The sequence below is a fragment of the Ascaphus truei genome, chromosome 13, assembly GCF_040206685.1.
Source record: "Ascaphus truei isolate aAscTru1 chromosome 13, aAscTru1.hap1, whole genome shotgun sequence".
Classification (NCBI taxonomy): Eukaryota; Metazoa; Chordata; class Amphibia; order Anura; family Ascaphidae; genus Ascaphus; species Ascaphus truei.
The window spans coordinates 13,607,616-13,626,875 of NC_134495.1; the positions used below are offsets into that span (position 1 = coordinate 13,607,616).

The 19,260-nt window shown below is 45.5% G+C and overlaps 1 protein-coding gene and 1 long non-coding RNA gene across 13 annotated transcripts in view; one reads left to right on the forward strand and one right to left on the reverse strand.

Annotated features, from left to right (window-relative positions):
* LOC142464928 (uncharacterized) overlaps positions 1-19,260 on the forward strand; it is a 66,323-nt gene that overhangs the window by 39,233 nt on the left and 7,830 nt on the right. The window lies entirely within an intron of this gene.
* FBRSL1 (fibrosin like 1) overlaps positions 1-19,260 on the reverse strand; it is a 425,112-nt gene that overhangs the window by 13,969 nt on the left and 391,883 nt on the right. For 8 of the 10 annotated variants that reach the window (XM_075568613.1, XM_075568607.1, XM_075568608.1 and 5 more), the window contains 8 exons: positions 10,181-10,565; positions 8,809-9,071; positions 5,446-5,675; positions 3,689-3,739; positions 2,429-2,524; positions 1,681-1,752; positions 896-925; positions 138-209 (listed from right to left, as the gene is read on the reverse strand). In XM_075568613.1, the coding sequence (XP_075424728.1) occupies positions 138-209; positions 896-925; positions 1,681-1,752; positions 2,429-2,524; positions 3,689-3,739; positions 5,446-5,675; positions 8,809-9,071; positions 10,181-10,565 (1,199 nt within the window). Of the gene's footprint in view, positions 1-137; positions 210-895; positions 926-1,680; positions 1,753-2,428; positions 2,525-3,688; positions 3,740-5,445; positions 5,676-5,768; positions 5,930-8,808; positions 9,072-10,180; positions 10,566-19,260 lie in introns of all 10 variants that reach the window. The other 2 variants (XM_075568609.1, XM_075568610.1) reach the window with 2 other exon arrangements.

Sequence of the window (19,260 nt, forward strand, 5' to 3'; positions counted from 1 at the left end):
CAGCACCACTGCATTACAGGACCCCCCTCCCGGCACTGATGGGGTTATGTAGGACTGGGGCTTTTAAGTACTGCTCCCCGTGAATGAGACATGCGCGCCACGGCCCTTGTCCCCAAACACTAACGCGAGGCTTTTACCTTCATCTTCTGCTGGTGGTGGTAGATTTGCCAAGCTATCTGCACATGTACTGCACACCACTTGCCTGGTTTCTGCAAAGCAAGGGAGACTGGGGTGAGTGCTGGCGACGCTGGCATTGATAGGCTTAGGGCCCCAGGCAGCTCAGAGGGGCCGGGATACAGCTTTCTGTTATTTGTGTATTTAATCTTATAACCCCTTCAGTGCTGGAGGGGGAAACGGCAACGCTCGGCGGGCCTCTCCAGCACTGAAGGGGTTATCATAAACATGACCTTTCCGTTTGCATTGCACTTATTTTAAAGCCGTGTTCCATGTTCATGGTAATCAATACTTGAAATGAACACATTGCGGTTTACGATAAAGATACTTCGTATCACCAAGTGCTGCCGCCTCAGGATTCTAGCTTTTACGTCCTTTCTGACTAGTATACATTGGGTCGAGCTCAGAGTTGTCTATTTTTTTGATACAAACACTCTGGTGTGGAGATGGGAGTAAGCTCAAGTGAGGTACTTGTTTTAATCACTTCAGTGCTGCAGGGATGTGCAATGCATTCTCAGTCAGCACTAAAGGGGTTAAGCCATTCCAGGGGCACTGTGTGACATGAATGTCCCATACAAAGGGAGAGAGGTAAGAGAAGGACAGTGCAGGTTGTAGCAGAGTCGGAAGTAATGATCTATGTAAAATCAGGGTGCAGAACCTAAATCCACAAGGCAAAGTAATAAGGCATGAAACCGCATCCATCCATGGGAGGCAAACTTACTCTTACTGATGTCCTATATGGATCTGTTACCTGTAGAGGAAACAGACATGTTTTATCAGACACAGACTTGCATAATAAAAGTAACTATGCTTTTCCTGATGTCTACGTCCTAAAATCTACCAGGAATACTCTATTTTTATATTCTGTTCATTTATGCAAAATAGTAACTTTGCTCATTAAACATTGCAGTGTTTGTGACCATATTAATTGGCCTCCGTTGCTGTATCCTGGGAACGCTGCCGCGTTCCTCTTAGTCACATGCCCCATTGTGCTGTACCGCGTATGTCTGCTCGCCGTACATTTGAAAAGCTATTCACTGTATCCTCCGTGGTTCAAAAACGTAAGTGGCGTTTCATGGCTGACTGCTTTTACTGTATTGTAACTCGGGTTCTTAACTCCAGTCCTCAACCCCACCTCCCATCAGGTCAGGTTTTCAGCATATCCCAGCTTCAGCACAGGTGGCTCAATCAGAGGCTCAATCGCCACCTGTGCTGAAGCTGGGATATCCTGCAAACTTAACCTTTGGGGAGCGGGCGGGGGGGGGGGGGGGGGTGGAATTGAGGACTAGAGTTGAGCGCCCCTGCTGTAACCCCTTGATATGCTGCTAAGAGACACTGCATTGATTTTAGGGGGCATTTGCGTGTGTGCAGCACCCAACCACTGCTCTATGACTAATGAGATAAGCCGATCCAGAAGAACAGAGGGTTGTGATTGGATGAAGCCTCCTCACAATGTCAGAGGGTGAGGGGATGAACATGTCCCATGGCAAGCAAACATTTACAAACCCCGGGTGTTTTCTGCAGGAGGGCGTGATGCACGGTGCCAGATCTGCTTGCCACGTCGATGGGGTTTGATGTCTGTGGGGAGAATAAGAGGCGATGACTATTTTGTTGATCAGAAAGCTACTTTTGCCTAGTTAAAAAAGAATAAAGGAGAGTCCAAATCTTGGACCATATTCATTTTGTCTGATGCATGGCAACACTGCCCCCTAGCACAGGGGTGCTCAGCAGCTCACTTATCACACCAGCACTTATACACTGCAGTCCATTGCAAACAGTATACAAACCATTCCCATGCACTCTGCAGGGGGGCTCAACTCCACTCCTCAAGACCCCCCCAACAGGTTAGGTTTTCAGGATATCCCTGCTTCAGCATATGTGACACAATCAGTCCCTGCTTCAGCACAGGTGGCTCAATCTTTGACTGAGCCACCTGTGCTGAAGCTGGGATATCCTGAAAACCTGAGGTGTTGGGGGGACACACCAACAGGAGAGTATTAACCCATGGGCATGGTTTCTACACGGTTTGCGATGGACTGCAGTGTATTCGTGCTGGTGTGATAAGTTCTTTATAGAGATGTGCAAAGGAGTTCACTTTGCTAATGAGGCAAAAAACAAAACAAAAACACACATTTCTTTTACTGAAAGTTCACTGTGTTTATCTTCCTTACCGGGGAAGTTTTAAAATGATCTGAAACTTCAACATGAAACCTCCCCCCAAACTAGATCACACATCTACCCCTAACGTGCTCACCTTCGGCTGAAAAGCTCCCTGAAGAGACCCGAAGGGGCCTGAATGTGGCAGCATGGGCGGCATTCCGGGCATTGGAGACGTATAACTGGGAAAGAACTGAAAAAAAGGGAGAGTTTGTGTTACCTGTAAAAGTGGCAGACAATAAAAACACAATGATGTGAAAGCAGAAAGCAAAAGCTGCTATGACAACAATCCCCCCCATCAATGGATGTAGCCGGCAATGCAACCTATGTATACAAGCGTTTGATACGCTTACATTTGCTCTTGCTAGTTGTTAAAGAGACAGGCAGTATCTGCACTGCCATAAAGGACTCTGGGAAAAGGCTTTCCTAGTGCAAATAGAAATGGGCGACAAAACTGTTGTCTATAGCAGGATAAAGGGCCATTGATCTCAAGTAACTGGCTTTTCATACCACATTAGTAAAAAGATAGTGAATCTCGGCCTAAGCTTGCAACAAGCTCCGACAAGAGGTACCAGAGCTCGATCTCGCGTTAACCATCATTCACCTGAATGACTGCTAGTTCTGAAACCCCCTCTGCTTCAGAGCTTTTTTTTAATTGGACATAGTTAAGGTTCCACAGTGTGATGTCTGCAGGTAATTATTTTCAGAGGGTGTAGGTCTTGTAATTGTGTAGTCATCCCATCACATAGCTACCTATGTACCCTCATTCTGCACAGGATTGTTATTCCATATACGTATAACAATTATACAGCATAATGGGAGCTTGGAGGCATTATATAGTAAAGTTGTATGCAGCTGTTGGTTGGAAATAGGGCCAAAATACAAGCAACATACACAATGTACAGTACACCCCTATCATGCAGTCAAGCCCAGCACAGATTTGCACTTCTAAATGGTGAGAATTGTACTATTTTCAGCTTAAAGCAGCAACGCGCAGCAGGGAGAAGCGGGGTAGGAACATGTGCAGATATCCCAAGCAATTACTTTCAGCCAGAGCAGGCACCAAATCACCAGAGGAATCACACGGAAAACAAGCAAGAGGCCAATGCAAAGCGGATTCAAACACATATGATCCCCTTAACCCTGTGGTGTTTTTAACATGAGGGGGAGTAACCCAACACATGCAATGCCTTGCGACTCAATCCCAAATTGTTTGTACCCTGATACAGCAGGGGAACAGAAATAGGGCAATTGCTCCCCTCCCCAAAAATAAACCGAAATGAAATGCACATCAATAAATAAGCTGTGGGTGCAGGGTGCAAGCACTGCGGTGCCTAAGAAAGGATGGTAAACTCACGCTGGAATGACGGAAATAAGAGCTGTCTAACTTGGGAGCATACTTGTCAAACTAAAATGGAAGAGAAAACATCAGGAAATGGGTACAGAGTCTTACTTAGGAGCATTATTCGTGTTACAACATAATATTTACCGAAGGTTTCAAGCAGCTGCATTTAAATATATAAATTCTGTAACCCATTCAATGCCACCGGACAGGAATGCACAGACTTCTACAGGGCTTTAGGTCAGGAGTGGCCAACTCCAGTCCTCATGGGCCACCAACAGGTCAAGTGTTCAGGATATCCCTGTTCAGCACGGGTGGCTCAGTCGTTGAATGAGCCACCTGTGCTGAAGTAGGGATATCCTTAAAACCTGACCTGTTGGTGGCCCTTGAGGACTGGAGTTGGCCACTCCTGCTTTAAGTCTTTTAACTCCTTCCTTAATTGTGAGACCTGCGGACTTCACAAGGGGACGGGTTAAAGGAACTAAAGAATCCGGTCACTATTGTACAGTGAGAGCAACACCAAAAAAGTACACTAAACAGGTAACAAATATTTTGCATTCATTAGCCTAGGCTCACTCCAAAATAGCAGGTACATACAGTAGTTACACTTCTGCATAAAATATACGAGCAGCACATTGTTACACACACAAAATACATGTTTATAATCAATCTGCACAATTGGCAAAACAATCAGATGAGACCGCAGAACATTTAAAAACACTGCAGCTCCCTGGCATTGAAGTGGTTAATCAGCACTTCCTACTAGATAGGAGTACTGTAACATCACGCCTTTCCCTGGTGAAGAGGCTGCTGCTAGCGTCTCCGTAGTGGAGGGGTTAACGTGTGATATGGTTGCGGATAAGGTTTTACACTTGCTGACGTATCTTCCTTACATCTGTCTCCTAAATGCTTCTACTGGGAACTAGGATTAAAAGAGTTGGGATAAGACAGGAGCAACATAACATTTACCAGTGCATCAAAACCACCCGGGCAAGGATAGGGTTAACTACAGCAAAGGGTTAAATTCACCCTCTTTAAATATGAGGTGTATCTGCTCAAAGACTCCCTTGACCATTTTTTGGTGTTGGATATATGAATCTAAAGTTGCTTATATCCATGAAATATAACCATTTTACTCAGCACTACTATGAATGTAATAATATCAGTATGAAGGCAATCGGCATCACTGTACACAGGCCCCCATAAAGGTGCCCGTAAAAACCCAAACATTTATTTTTTTAACAATTCTAAACAGAAGGGACAACACATTAAGGAACATAATAGAAATACAAATCAGCTATTGTTATATGGTAACCAAAAGGATAGAATTATGCATTAGTATTCCAGATGTATGGATGGTCAGTAATAGCCTAATGGTGATTTGTAATATATAGCTACTGGGACAAGAGGTGTCTGCCCAATTACACAAAGCCTTAAGGGCTACAGTTGTCAATACTAAAATTTGTAAAAGACCCAGAATGGTTAGTAAATAACCCAATGTTTAGCGCTCAAAGATTTTCAATGGAAACAGAAAGGAGGGGAAAAAAATGCATTTGCAAAACACACTTATCACAGTGACATAACCAAGTCAGTGCCTTAGCTGTGATAAGAAGTGTTAACATCCTGCATGAAGTTTCCCTTCTTCTGTTTACTTTTGGCCAATGGTGGAGAAGGATGTGCACAGAACCCAAGCGGACGGCTTTTCCCTGAAAGATATGCAAGTGGAGGGAGAGGGTAGTGGATTTGTACTGAGACGCTTTACTTATCCTCACATTTCGGGCTGGGGTACGCACCATGGGGGGCGCATTTGGCGGCATAAGCTGCATCTGGGGCAGGCTGGATGTGAAGGGGGTGAATGTGTGCTGGTGCGTGTGTTGGTGCGTGTGTTGGTGCTGATGAAATTCCGCCCTCAGCATGGGCACAGAGCCGAGAGGGGCACCTGCCCGGTCCGATGTCTGAACCAAAAAACGGTTGTTCAGCTCCTGCCTGAGAAGTTCATGATCTAGAAGAGACCGAGAGACAAAAAAAAGACACAGAGGCCCATCGGCCCATCAGTTTCCCCAAAGGCATAAAAAGAGGAAGCGCAGATATTCACCTGGCATTCCCTGTTTCTGCAGGTCATGCTGTGGTGGTTTTCTACGTGAGGACTCATTGGTGGAGGTAAGAGAGATGCCTGTGACAAAGTACCAATCAGAATCCCCGAATGAGGCTGGCAATACATGATTGGTTGGTTGAATGATATCAACAGGCTGGTATCTAAAGACAAAAAAGAACACCATGAGTCATCTCAGGAGAAAACACAATGGGGCTTTTTAAAATGCAATATAACAGAAGCCACACCCAAACTGTTACCCAAAAAAGCCCAGGCCTCCCTCCCCTCAGAGACAGTGGCCTGGCACCCTTGTGGAATTGGTCAATTAATTTGTTCAATGGGTTTCAATTCACGTGAGTAAAGTGCAAATGTTTGGGTAAATAAGAGCTTTGACAGTGACTGACTAGTGCCTTTAAATTGTACACAAACCATAGCACAAAGCTGGAACTGCAGCCTTCACCATTACTTGGAATATGAAGAACTTAAAAAGCAATATTCGGCCACGGTCAGAATTTCCAACGCACCCGAACCTTTACTCTCCACACACAATTGGGCTGACCACTACATGGTGAATGAGGTTTTTTTTTTTTAGTCGCCCTCTCTTCCCATAGGTATTTTATCAATTCATTAACCCCAAAGTCAAAGGGAACAAGTCATGAATTGGCAGGGACTGGTTTCAAATTACAAAACTAACGAGCTAAAATAGAAGCAATAGCAAAATAATGGTAAATACACCAAACCACCCCACGCTGTGCGCTGCCCTATACAGTAAACCCTTTCTTACATACATGTACTTAATGGATAACCGTCATATTATGGAGACTCATTGTGTGGTCTACTTGAGAGAGGAATTTTCAGGCAAACTGGCATAAAACCATATGCTACAAACTACCATCTGCATTATTTTAAATGGCAAAACCTAACAATAATTCAGTCATTTTGTTTGTGCATTACTGTCCAACACCTGGTAAATCTATTGAGGATTAATCTTTTCTGTGACTGACTTGTCTACAAAGCACTGTGGAGATTAGATGGTTCTATGGTGTTTTAAGGGTTTAGGACAAGTAGCACTTTTAATGGACAATGACAAATGGAAATGGATTCAGAGTTGAACTTCCCATAACACATTTTGTATAGTAAATGCCTGGTTGGATCTGCAAACTATCTGTAAGTAGTATGTCCTGTTCATCTTCTTTGTGTTGGCCCCAGCTGCATTAAAAAGACCATCTTCCATTCTGTTTTTCAGTAGAGTGCTTCTTTATGTTGCCACAGGACTCTACTTTCCACTTCTTTTTTGACACCCAAGAGAAAATCTAACGGCCTTCTATTATTCAACACGAAGGCCAATATATTGTTGCAATTCAATCCAATTTCTAGGAGATGCAACTTAGAAAATAGCACAATGTAGGAGAGTCATTTGTTTCAAATGTTTTACTAATAAATATTCTATGGCAGTGGGTGGCCAACTCCAGTCCTCAAGGGCCATCCACAGGCCAGGTGTTAGGGATATCTCTGCTTCAGCACAGGTGGCTCAGTTGTTGATACCTGACCTGTTGGTGGCCCTTGAGGACTGAAGTTGCCCCCCCCCCTGTTCTTTGGAAACTAGGTCCTGTTTAAGTATGTTCTGTGATTCAACACTGTGTGACATAGTAGCTCTAGGATTGTAAAGTTTTCCTGTGCAGTTTAACCTAGCCCCTCACAAGACGGTTACACATTTTTCTCCTAGGGCATCTTTTTTTTGGGCTCCTAACTTTTGTGCTCCTAGAGATACACAAGCCATTATTTCTGATGGTCTAAATATTCACTCCATCAAATTAATGCCAAGGTGATGGCTACTTGTCTTCTATATGTGTTTCCTACAATTTCGAGGGGAAAGCAGGCATTTTAGGCAAGAAAGGTATAAGGAATTTGATAAGTGTCAGCCGGCTTATGTACGGTTTTAAAAGATTTTGCCAAGAAGGAGTTAACAGTACTCAACTGGGTCTATTATGTTAAACTCTGCAAATGCTTTGATTTCTTTAAATTAACCATGACTTCATCGTCATTTTCCAGGAGAAACACAGAGTTTGTATCAGTTCCATAAGTTAATGCGCGGTGAACTTGGGGCGTCTGTCGTGTTTCAGTGCAGCTAGTGAGACTGCCTCCACGCCCTTGGATATAACCTGCTAATGTTTATCTCTACAGCTGCACCCTGGCTGATAAAATCTTACCTTCCTACTTACGTTTGTATGAATCTTAGAAGGCACGTGTTAATTGCAAGAAAAGTCGCTTTGTTGACTTTAAACACGCAATACACAGTGCCACCTGGAAATACTTACAGCACCTGCAACTTTTCAGCCATCAAAATAGCTTCATGTCCAAGAACAGGAGAAACAGGTTTGTTATAGATAGTTACCCTGACACCAACTTGGCTTACAGGTCCAAAGTGTGTTTCTTTAAGAGAAATACGCTTTTATCTGCAGGTGGCAGAATTTATAATACAGTGTGTCCCAAAATGATTCCTCCAAGAGTAAATATTTGATGTAATATTTTGGGACACTGTACTTTAATTCTCATAGGAGTTTCCATACAGACAAAGTAAAACATCTGACGTTAAGAGATGAATCTTGGAGAGGTCATTTCAAGTGGCACTGAAGTAAAAACTCCACAAAGGCCAAGAAGGAACATGCAACCTTTCAGTCGAGACTGAAATGATGTCCAGTCTAGAAGTAAAGGTTTAATTCCACCAGGCATGTTTTTGAAAGGAGGATTCCTTTGAGTGTTTCCTTTAGTGCAATGGAAAAGGACACATAGTTGGGAAATCATAATCTGGCTGTGTGATTAAAGCAACTACTTTAGTCTGTGTTAAAATGATCTATTCTGACAGACGTTCCAACTGAAAAGCAGTCAGACATTTGAATCCAACTGAGACGGAAATGTTTATTTCCACAGAAGAACGGTCATGGATTTCAGCGAGGTCCTGGTGAAGGGATAAATGATTTACATCCCACCTTTCTCCATATACCCACAGCACCCCAACCAGCGGCAAGGCAGAAGTACTTACCGGAGTATCCTGCTCCAGCGGAGTGGCTGGGGATCACAAGGCTGTTGGGGGGTAAAGTTGGCGGAGGTGGCAGCGTGGGAGGGGGAGCGAACATGGCCGGGTGGTGCTGGGCTTGAGATCTGAGAGCGAAGTGCGAGGTAGCGAGATTGGAGATGGAGAGGGGCAGGCCCGGCCCCGTCGGGTGGTGGGAAGGGATCTGGGGGGAGGGCGGGTGGTGTTTGGGGAGGCTGATGCTTGCGGAGCTGCTGGCACTGCTGCTTCGGCTACGAGGAGGGTGGCGGGGAGAGAGAAGAGAAGAAAACTCAGAAACAAAAGCAGACACAACCTAATCACTATCCTTCAACAACACACGCACTACCCTTCAGTGCCAGAGACGAATGGCCCATACACTGCAGCAATTCCTGTATATGGCTGGTTATCCACCTGGCCGTCTCATAAAAAAATGTATTTTCCGAACAAACTGTTGCGGTTTACTTGCACTTGGGTATCAGTCCTGTGTGAGTAGTATACGCTTACCGGTCTTTATTTTGTAGTGCTTTTTTTGCATGCATAATGCATCTCTGCAACCCTTTTGCTAAAAATCTGGCACTTGGGAGATTGTGTGTGTGTTTGTGTGTGTATGTATGTATGTATGTATATATACTGTATGTGTGCGTGTGTATACTTTGTGTATGTGTATACTGTATGTATGTGTACAGTATATACTTTATGTGTGCGTGTGTATATACTGTGTGTGTGTATATACTGTATCTATAAGTGTGTATACTGTATGTGTAAGTGTGTATACTGTATGTTTGTATGTATACTATGTGTGTGTGTGTGTATATACTGTATGTGTAAGTGTATGTGTGTGTATACTGTATGTGTGCGTGTGTATACTCCCTTCCTAGGTACCTATGCACTACATATACCGATAGAACATATTTCTAACATTTGGAGGCTGAGCTTAAAATGGGGTGCACACTGCCTATAATATGGGGCGCACACTGCCTATAATATGGGGCGCACACTGCCTATAATATGGGGCGCACACTGCCTGTAATATGGGGCGCACACTGCCTGTAATATGGGGCGCACACTGCCTGTAATATGGGGCGCACACTGCCTATAATATGGGGCGCACACTGCCTATAATATGGGGCGCACACTGCCTGTAATATGAGGCGCACAATGCCTGTAGATGGGGTGCACACTGCCTGTAATATGGGGCGCACACTGCCTGTAATATGGGGCGCACACTGCCTGTAATATGGGGCGCACACTGCCTATAATATGGGGCGCACACTGCCTATAATATGGGGCGCACACTGCCTATAATATGGGGCACACACTGCCTATACCGGTCCCTGTGAGGCTGCAGCTCTGCCTTTACCTGATGCTGGTGATCCCGTTGTGCGGCAGCTGCTGATGCACAGTGTAGCCGTGATGCGCAGGGATGTGATTCTGAGCCCGCAGCTCCAAAGGCAGCAGCTGAGGCTGGGACTGCGGGCGGGACTGGGGACGTGGCTGGGGCTGTGGGGTGAGCCGTGGGGGAGCCGGGGCCACGAGAGCCGGCTCTTTCTTCACCAGCGGGCTGGCCCGGGTGCTGGAGGCCGGTGTGGAGGAGGCAGAGGTGACGATAGCAGCGGCCGGAGGCTGCGGGCTGTGTATGGGTGGGATGAAGCAGAACTCCGTGTTCAGCTCCTGGCTGCGCTCCAGCCCGGACACCTTCGGGTGGCAGGCAGCCTGCGCCTCCGTCTTGTCATTCAAGAGGGGACCTAAAGATATCAACACATTTTCATCATCCTTTAGGTATATGGTGGCAGAAAGCATCATTATCACGACAAAGTATGGGAAAGCGATAATCTTCACTAAAAGCACAGTGCCAAATAGGACCAAAGTGAACTAATGACAGCGAGTTGTTTAAAGCAGCACGTCCCCTTCCCCCCCCCCCCCTCTAACTGGAGGGAACACAGCAGCTCATCCGTGGTCAATCCTCCTGGTTGATTTTTGCCAGTGTTTGACACAACAAACTACAAATATGGTTGTCCCACGTTACCAACAATATCAAGGAGAAGTACCTCGAGAACCAAACAAATAAAACAACCATTGCAGATTGGCGATTAAAAAAATAGGTAATAAATGCCATATAAAATTATTTGTAAACTGCAATGAAGCTTTGTTTCAGGCCTTTAATAGCTCAACAAGACAGTTCTTCACAGGTATAATCGTGTGTACACACTTATGTTTATTACAATTCTCCTATCGTCCCATTAAAAGGCATCGCAGAAGTCTATAAAGTGTGCCACCTTTCCCAAGCGCGCCTCTCACTTTTTCCCTGACTCTGTAATTACTTAAACAGCCCTGGAGACAATGGCACAATAATACGCATTTCTGATGCGTTGCTCTCCATTTCAATTGATTGGCAATTTGCTCTCCTATGTAATTCAATTTCCGTTCATCCAGAATTTAATTTCTGTTATTGCGGTCAGATCCTCCACGATTTCAGAGGAGAACGAGTCTCCACCATGTCCCATTTAATCCAGAGCTTTCTCATTAAAAGAAAGGGACTTCTATCAGTTTTCCTCGTTTCCATAAAATCCAATTAGTTAAGTCTGTGCAGTTAGCCCATTTTTCTCTTCAGTCTACACTGAGCAGTGCAGGCCCCCGGATTTAATGAATCCCTTCATTGCTGAAGGTGGCAGAGTGCAGACAGCACACAGCTGGTGCAATTCGCTGCAGCCGTATGAGAGGCGAAGGGTTTAACCCCTTAATACCAAAATGCCCCTACAGAGACATTATGTATGATGGAGTTGAAGAGGGACTGTTTACATAATAATATTCTGGTTGGGTTTTGCAATTATAAACAGCCTCATAATTGAGAAGCTTTTCCTGAGCCATAGTTCTGTCCGGTGGACGAGCGAAAGGAATCAGGACGCTATTAAAAAGCAGGCTTTCTGCACTGCTAATTCTGAGAGATTTTCACTTCTGCTGCTTTATTTCAGAAAACTACTTTTCTATATTCCGAAGAAAAACTTGTTTTTCTCCATCCTCCAAAAGAGTGAAATGACTTCTTGTGGGGTTGTTGTATTTACAGCCCACATTATACATCTACTGTAAGGATCAGGAGACGGGTGTCCAGCTGGAGACCAATGTATTGAATAAAATAACTTCATGTCCGTCATGCCATTTGTGGTTCAGTGCAGAACACAGGAAAACATACAATATCAAGTCCCCCATTGATACAAAAGAGTGTTTACCTTAAAAGGTCAGGGGGGGGGGGTCGCTAAAGGTGCATACACAAAGCCCCCAAATCTACTTTATATAAAATAACCCAAGGCTCAACGTCTTGTTCCTGGTTAATTACATCTGGTTTACAGGGCACAGCACAGCATCTGGATTTTATTGCACTTGTGCTCTCTAGACATTTGGCTGTCCTGTCCCCTGTCCCCTACCACAGTCCTATAACAAGACAATAACATACGGTACTGTATGTATTGCAATGTATTGGGTGTCGCATACAGTCTCACATATGGCTCTCTCCAGAGCTAGAACCACCCATCTTCTCCTTGTGTCATCCCTTCTGGACTGACATCACTGCGGCCCTGGCTTTCTGTACATTTGTCATTAACCCCTTCAGTTCCAGGTGACACTTTGCTGTTACACGTACATGGGAGTGCTGTGGTTTTACTTTATGCTGCAGAACTGGCCTGGATTTGCAAGGTTTAGCAGTGATTGTGATACTCAATGAAAATGATTTCACTGAAACGACTATAAAAATAAAAAAAGATTTGCAATGAACAGCTACACAACAGGGACCCCAATTCCATCACCTTCAGCCCCCCCCCCCTGTGTATTCCTATCCACAGATTCCAAAATACAATTATCTGAGTCTTCACCCCTAAATCCAACTATGCAAGTACCCCTTTAACTGCACAGTCCTGCAAAGCAGGGGCCACAAAAACAGTTTAAATACCCTGATATTATTGGCAGGGTTTTCTAGACAAAGTGGGGTTCAGAAACTGTGCCCCAATTCCTAGGAGGGAAAATAAAACCATCCCATCTCCGCCTGCTCGGGGGAATCGTCTGGCACGATGGAAAACACCCTAACAGCAGCTGCCACTATCAATTACCTCCTGTCGGCTGCCCTCACTGTCAGCGGGAGAAGCGGAGCAGGCACTTGCCAGCTTTAATAAACCGTGCTGGCCCAGTGATGTTAACGGTCGGACAGCTGTGGGCCTGGGAAGTTACAAAGGTGAAGTGCGAGTGTATCATACCACTGACCGGACGTCTCTTGATTACTTATCTTTATTGACGAGGCTCCAGTATATGCCACAGCGGAATACAGCTGTATTATAATTGGAACAGCATTCTGAGGATGCAGTGTATGTATGTATGTCTGTATGTCCATTGATTGACTGCCCCCCTGCCCCCCATATAAAGTTCCTGCATTGAGCCGGTAACATACTGTATAGATTGCATAATGTAGAATAGGTGCAGCACATATCCCTCACAGCCAGCTCTCTAGGCTGCGTGACCCCCTGGAGCAGGTGATGAGAGTTGCTGCCCATACATCAGTGCGTTCCTCCAGGGCTGGGGCTTTCTGTACAATGTCTTTAACCTTTCAGTGCTAGAGGCGACTGTGGCATGCTGCCATACAGCGCCTTACTGATCTATTGGGATTAAGCCGGGTCAGTAAGAGCTCCTGTCCCTCCCTGCCTCCCCCCACCAAACCTGCTCTTGTGAGCCTCCCTCCCCTGCTCTTTTCACACGGAGACATTGGAGCCGCAGCACCTGCGGTGTGAGCCAGAGGGGCAAGACAAGCTGCAGACAGAGAAATTGATGGAGGCAGCTAAGATGCACATCAGGGGACAGAGGGGAGACACTTGGAGGGGGGGGGGGAAGAGAGAAAGGGAAGGTCTGAGTGTGTGTGTGTGTGTGTGTATATATATCTCTATAGCGAGAAAGCCTGTGACAAGCACAGCCACAGGATGACTCATTTGACAGTTATATACATACAGGGATTTATTATACCCAGGGAGATACGCATTAGAATAATTGTATCGAAGAAATCAGGCTTCTTCAGCTAGAACTGATGTACTGTACAGACATACATGTTTCATGCGCGCGCAGTGTATCTGCATAGATAAGACTCATGCCTATTCACCCATTATGCAATAAACAGGAATATACATTGCAAGCAGCGCTTTTGTCTGCATTTTTAAGTCTGTGCTAGGTTGTGTGTGTATGCATGCGTGTATCCGTGTGTATGTAGGCATGCATGTTTTTATGTAGGTAATGTATGTATGTTAACACAGGCAGGGTCTCTGCTGTTGCAGTGACTGGGAAATGGGCAACATAGGGTTTTTGGCCCTGCTCTACAGCTCCTTAGTTTACTGTCCCTTTAACTTGTTAGTTGCTAGAGGGTCTGTCTGTGGGTATGTCTGAGCGAGCCCCCTGCCCCCCCACACACCTCCAGCAGCTGAGACATTAACCATGTACCGAAGTGCTGGCAAGCGAGGCAAAGCTAACCACAAAACGTCGGGGGAGCGGAGGGGAGAAAGGAGTAGGGTTTGCCTGCTGTCACTTACTATTCATATTGATTGTCATCCAGCCCTCTGAGTGAGTTATTAATCACAGCAATTAAATCATGAACACGGCCTTACTGCTCACACAGAGCCCCCACCAACAGATCGATAGCAGCAAACCTCCACAAGCAATTACTGTTCAGCGTAATGCAGCTGCCTATTATTTAGGGCTTGCTGAGGAGCTGCCCACACCGACACCATCACACTGTGTAATACCACATGCTGCTCTTATACCCTGTGTAATACCACATGCTGCTCTTATACCCTGCTCTGTGTAATACCACATGCTGCTCTTATACCCTGTGTAATACCACATGCTGCTCTTATACCCTGCTCTGTGTAATACCACATGCTGCTCTTATACCCTGCTCTGTGTAATACCACATGCTGCTCTTATACCCTGTGTAATACCACATGCTGCTCTTATACCCTGCTCTGTGTAATACCACATGCTGCTCTTATACCCTGCTCTGTGTAATACCTCATGCTGCTCTTATACCCTGCTCTGTGTAATACCACATGCTGCTCTTATACCCTGTGTAATACCACATGCTGCTCTTATACCCTGCTCTGCGTAATACCACATGCTGCTCTTATACCCTGCTCTGTGTAATACCACATGCTGCTCTTATACCCTGCTCTATGTAATACCACATGCTGCTCTTATACCCTGCTCTGCGTAATACCACATGCTGCTCTTATACCCTGCTCTGTGTAATACCACATGCTGCTCTTATACCCTGCTCTGTGTAATACCTCATGCTGCTCTTATACCCTGCTCTGCGTAATACCACATGCTGCTCTTATACCCTGCTCTGCGTAATACCACATGCTGCTCTTATACCCTGCGTAATACCACATGCTGCTCTTATACCCTGCTCTGCGTAATACCACATGCTGCTCTTATACCCTGCTCTGCGTAATACCACATGCTGCTCTTATACCCTGCTCTGTGTAATACCACATGCTGCTCTTATACCCTGCTCTGCGTAATACCACATGCTGCTCTTATACCCTGCTCTGTGTAATACCACATGCTGCTCTTATACCCTGCTCTGTGTAATACCACATGCTGCTCTTATACCCTGCTCTGTGTAATACCACATGCTGCTCTTATACCCTGCTCTGTGTAATACCACATGCTGCTCTTATACCCTGCTCTGTGTAATACCACATGCTGCTCTTATACCCTGCTCTGTGTAATACCACATGCTGCTCTTATACCCTGCTCTGTGTAATACCACATGCTGCTCTTATACCCTGCTCTGTGTAATACCACATGCTGCTCTTATACCCTGCTCTGTGTAATACCACATGCTGCTCTTATACCCTGCTCTGCGTAATACCACATGCTGCTCTTATACCCTGCTCTGTGTAATACCACATGCTGCTCTTATACCCTGCTCTGCGTAATACCACATGCTGCTCTTATACCCTGCTCTGTGTAATACCACATGCTGCTCTTATACCCTGCTCTATGTAATACCTCATGCTGCTCTTATACCCTGCTCTGTGTAATACCACATGCTGCTCTTATACCCTGCTCTGCGTAATACCACATGCTGCTCTTATACCCTGCTCTGTGTAATACCACATGCTGCTCTTATACCCTGCTCTGTGTAATACCACATGCTGCTCTTATACCCTGCTCTGTGTAATACCACATGCTGCTCTTATACCCTGCTCTATGTAATACCTCATGCTGCTCTTATACCCTGCTCTGTGTAATACCACATGCTGCTCTTATACCCTGCTCTGCGTAATACCACATGCTGCTCTTATACCCTGCTCTGTGTAATACCACATGCTGCTCTTATACCCTGCTCTGTGTAATACCACATGCTGCTCTTATACCCTGCTCTGTGTAATACCACATGCTGCTCTTATACCCTGCGTAATACCACATGCTGCTCTTATACCCTGTGTAATACCACATGCTGCTCTTATACCCTGCTCTGTGTAATACCACATGCTGCTCTTATACCCTGCTCTGCGTAATACCACATGCTGCTCTTATACCCTGCTCTGTGTAATACCTCATGCTGCTCTTATACCCTGCTCTGCGTAATACCACATGCTGCTCTTATACCCTGCTCTGTGTAATACCACATGCTGCTCTTATACCCTGCTCTGTGTAATACCACATGCTGCTCTTATACCCTGCTCTGCGTAATACCACATGCTGCTCTTATACCCTGCTCTGTGTAATACCACATGCTGCTCTTATACCCTGCTCTGCGTAATACCACATGCTGCTCTTATACCCTGCTCTGTGTAATACCACATGCTGCTCTTATACCCTGCTCTGTGTAATACCTCATGCTGCTCTTATACCCTGCTCTGTGTAATACCACATGCTGCTCTTATACCCTGTGTAATACCACATGCTGCTCTTATACCCTGCTCTGCGTAATACCACATGCTGCTCTTATACCCTGCTCTGTGTAATACCACATGCTGCTCTTATACCCTGCTCTATGTAATACCACATGCTGCTCTTATACCCTGCTCTGCGTAATACCACATGCTGCTCTTATACCCTGCTCTGTGTAATACCACATGCTGCTCTTATACCCTGCTCTGTGTAATACCTCATGCTGCTCTTATACCCTGCTCTGCGTAATACCACATGCTGCTCTTATACCCTGCTCTGCGTAATACCACATGCTGCTCTTATACCCTGCGTAATACCACATGCTGCTCTTATACCCTGCTCTGCGTAATACCACATGCTGCTCTTATACCCTGCTCTGCGTAATACCACATGCTGCTCTTATACCCTGCTCTGTGTAATACCACATGCTGCTCTTATACCCTGCTCTGCGTAATACCACATGCTGCTCTTATACCCTGCTCTGTGTAATACCACATGCTGCTCTTATACCCTGCTCTGTGTAATACCACATGCTGCTCTTATACCCTGCTCTGTGTAATACCACATGCTGCTCTTATACCCTGCTCTGTGTAATACCACATGCTGCTCTTATACCCTGCTCTGTGTAATACCACATGCTGCTCTTATACCCTGCTCTGTGTAATACCACATGCTGCTCTTATACCCTGCTCTGTGTAATACCACATGCTGCTCTTATACCCTGCTCTGTGTAATACCACATGCTGCTCTTATACCCTGCTCTGTGTAATACCACATGCTGCTCTTATACCCTGCTCTGCGTAATACCACATGCTGCTCTTATACCCTGCTCTGTGTAATACCACATGCTGCTCTTATACCCTGCTCTGCGTAATACCACATGCTGCTCTTATACCCTGCTCTGTGTAATACCACATGCTGCTCTTATACCCTGCTCTATGTAATACCTCATGCTGCTCTTATACCCTGCTCTGTGTAATACCACATGCTGCTCTTATACCCTGCTCTGCGTAATACCACATGCTGCTCTTATACCCTGCTCTGTGTAATACCACATGCTGCTCTTATACCCTGCTCTGTGTAATACCACATGCTGCTCTTATACCCTGCTCTGTGTAATACCACATGCTGCTCTTATACCCTGCTCTATGTAATACCTCATGCTGCTCTTATACCCTGCTCTGTGTAATACCACATGCTGCTCTTATACCCTGCTCTGCGTAATACCACATGCTGCTCTTATACCCTGCTCTGTGTAATACCACATGCTGCTCTTATACCCTGCTCTGTGTAATACCACATGCTGCTCTTATACCCTGCTCTGTGTAATACCACATGCTGCTCTTATACCCTGCGTAATACCACATGCTGCTCTTATACCCTGTGTAATACCACATGCTGCTCTTATACCCTGCTCTGTGTAATACCACATGCTGCTCTTATACCCTGCTCTGCGTAATACCACATGCTGCTCTTATACCCTGCTCTGTGTAATACCTCATGCTGCTCTTATACCCTGCTCTGCGTAATACCACATGCTGCTCTTATACCCTGCTCTGTGTAATACCACATGCTGCTCTTATACCCTGCTCTGTGTAATACCACATGCTGCTCTTATACCCTGCTCTGCGTAATACCACATGCTGCTCTTATACCCTGCTCTGTGTAATACCACATGCTGCTCTTATACCCTGCTCTGCGTAATACCACATGCTGCTCTTATACCCTGCTCTGGTAATACACATGCTGCTCTTATACCCTGCTCTGTGTAATACCACATGCTGCTCTTATACCCTGCTCTGTGTAATACCACATGCTGCTCTTATACCCGGCGTAATACCACATGCTGCTCTTATACCCTGCTCTGCGTAATACCACATGCTGCTCTTATACCCTGCTCTGTGTAATACCACATGCTGCTCTTATACCCTGCTCTGTGTAATACCACATGCTGCTCTTATACCCTGCTCTGTGTAATACCACATGCTGCTCTTATACCCTGCTCTGTGTAATACCACATGCTGCTCTTATACCCTGCTCTGTGTAATACCACATGCTGCTCTTATACCCTGCTCTGCGTAATACCACATGCTGCTCTTATACCCTGCTCTGTGTAATACCACATGCTGCTCTTATACCCTGCTCTGCGTAATACCACATGCTGCTCTTATACCCTGCTCTGCGTAATACCACATGCTGCTCTTATACCCTGCTCTATGTAATACCACATGCTGCTCTTATACCCTGCTCTGCGTAATACCACATGCTGCTCTTATACCCTGCTCTGCGTAATACCTCATGCTGCTCTTATACCCTGCTCTGTGTAATACCTCATGCTGCTCTTATACCCTGCTCTGCGTAATACCACATGCTGCTCTTATACCCGGCGTAATACCACATGCTGCTCTTATACCCTGCTCTGTGTAATACCTCATGCTGCTCTTATACCCTGCTCTGTGTAATACCTCATGCTGCTCTTATACCCTGCTCTGCGTAATACCACATGCTGCT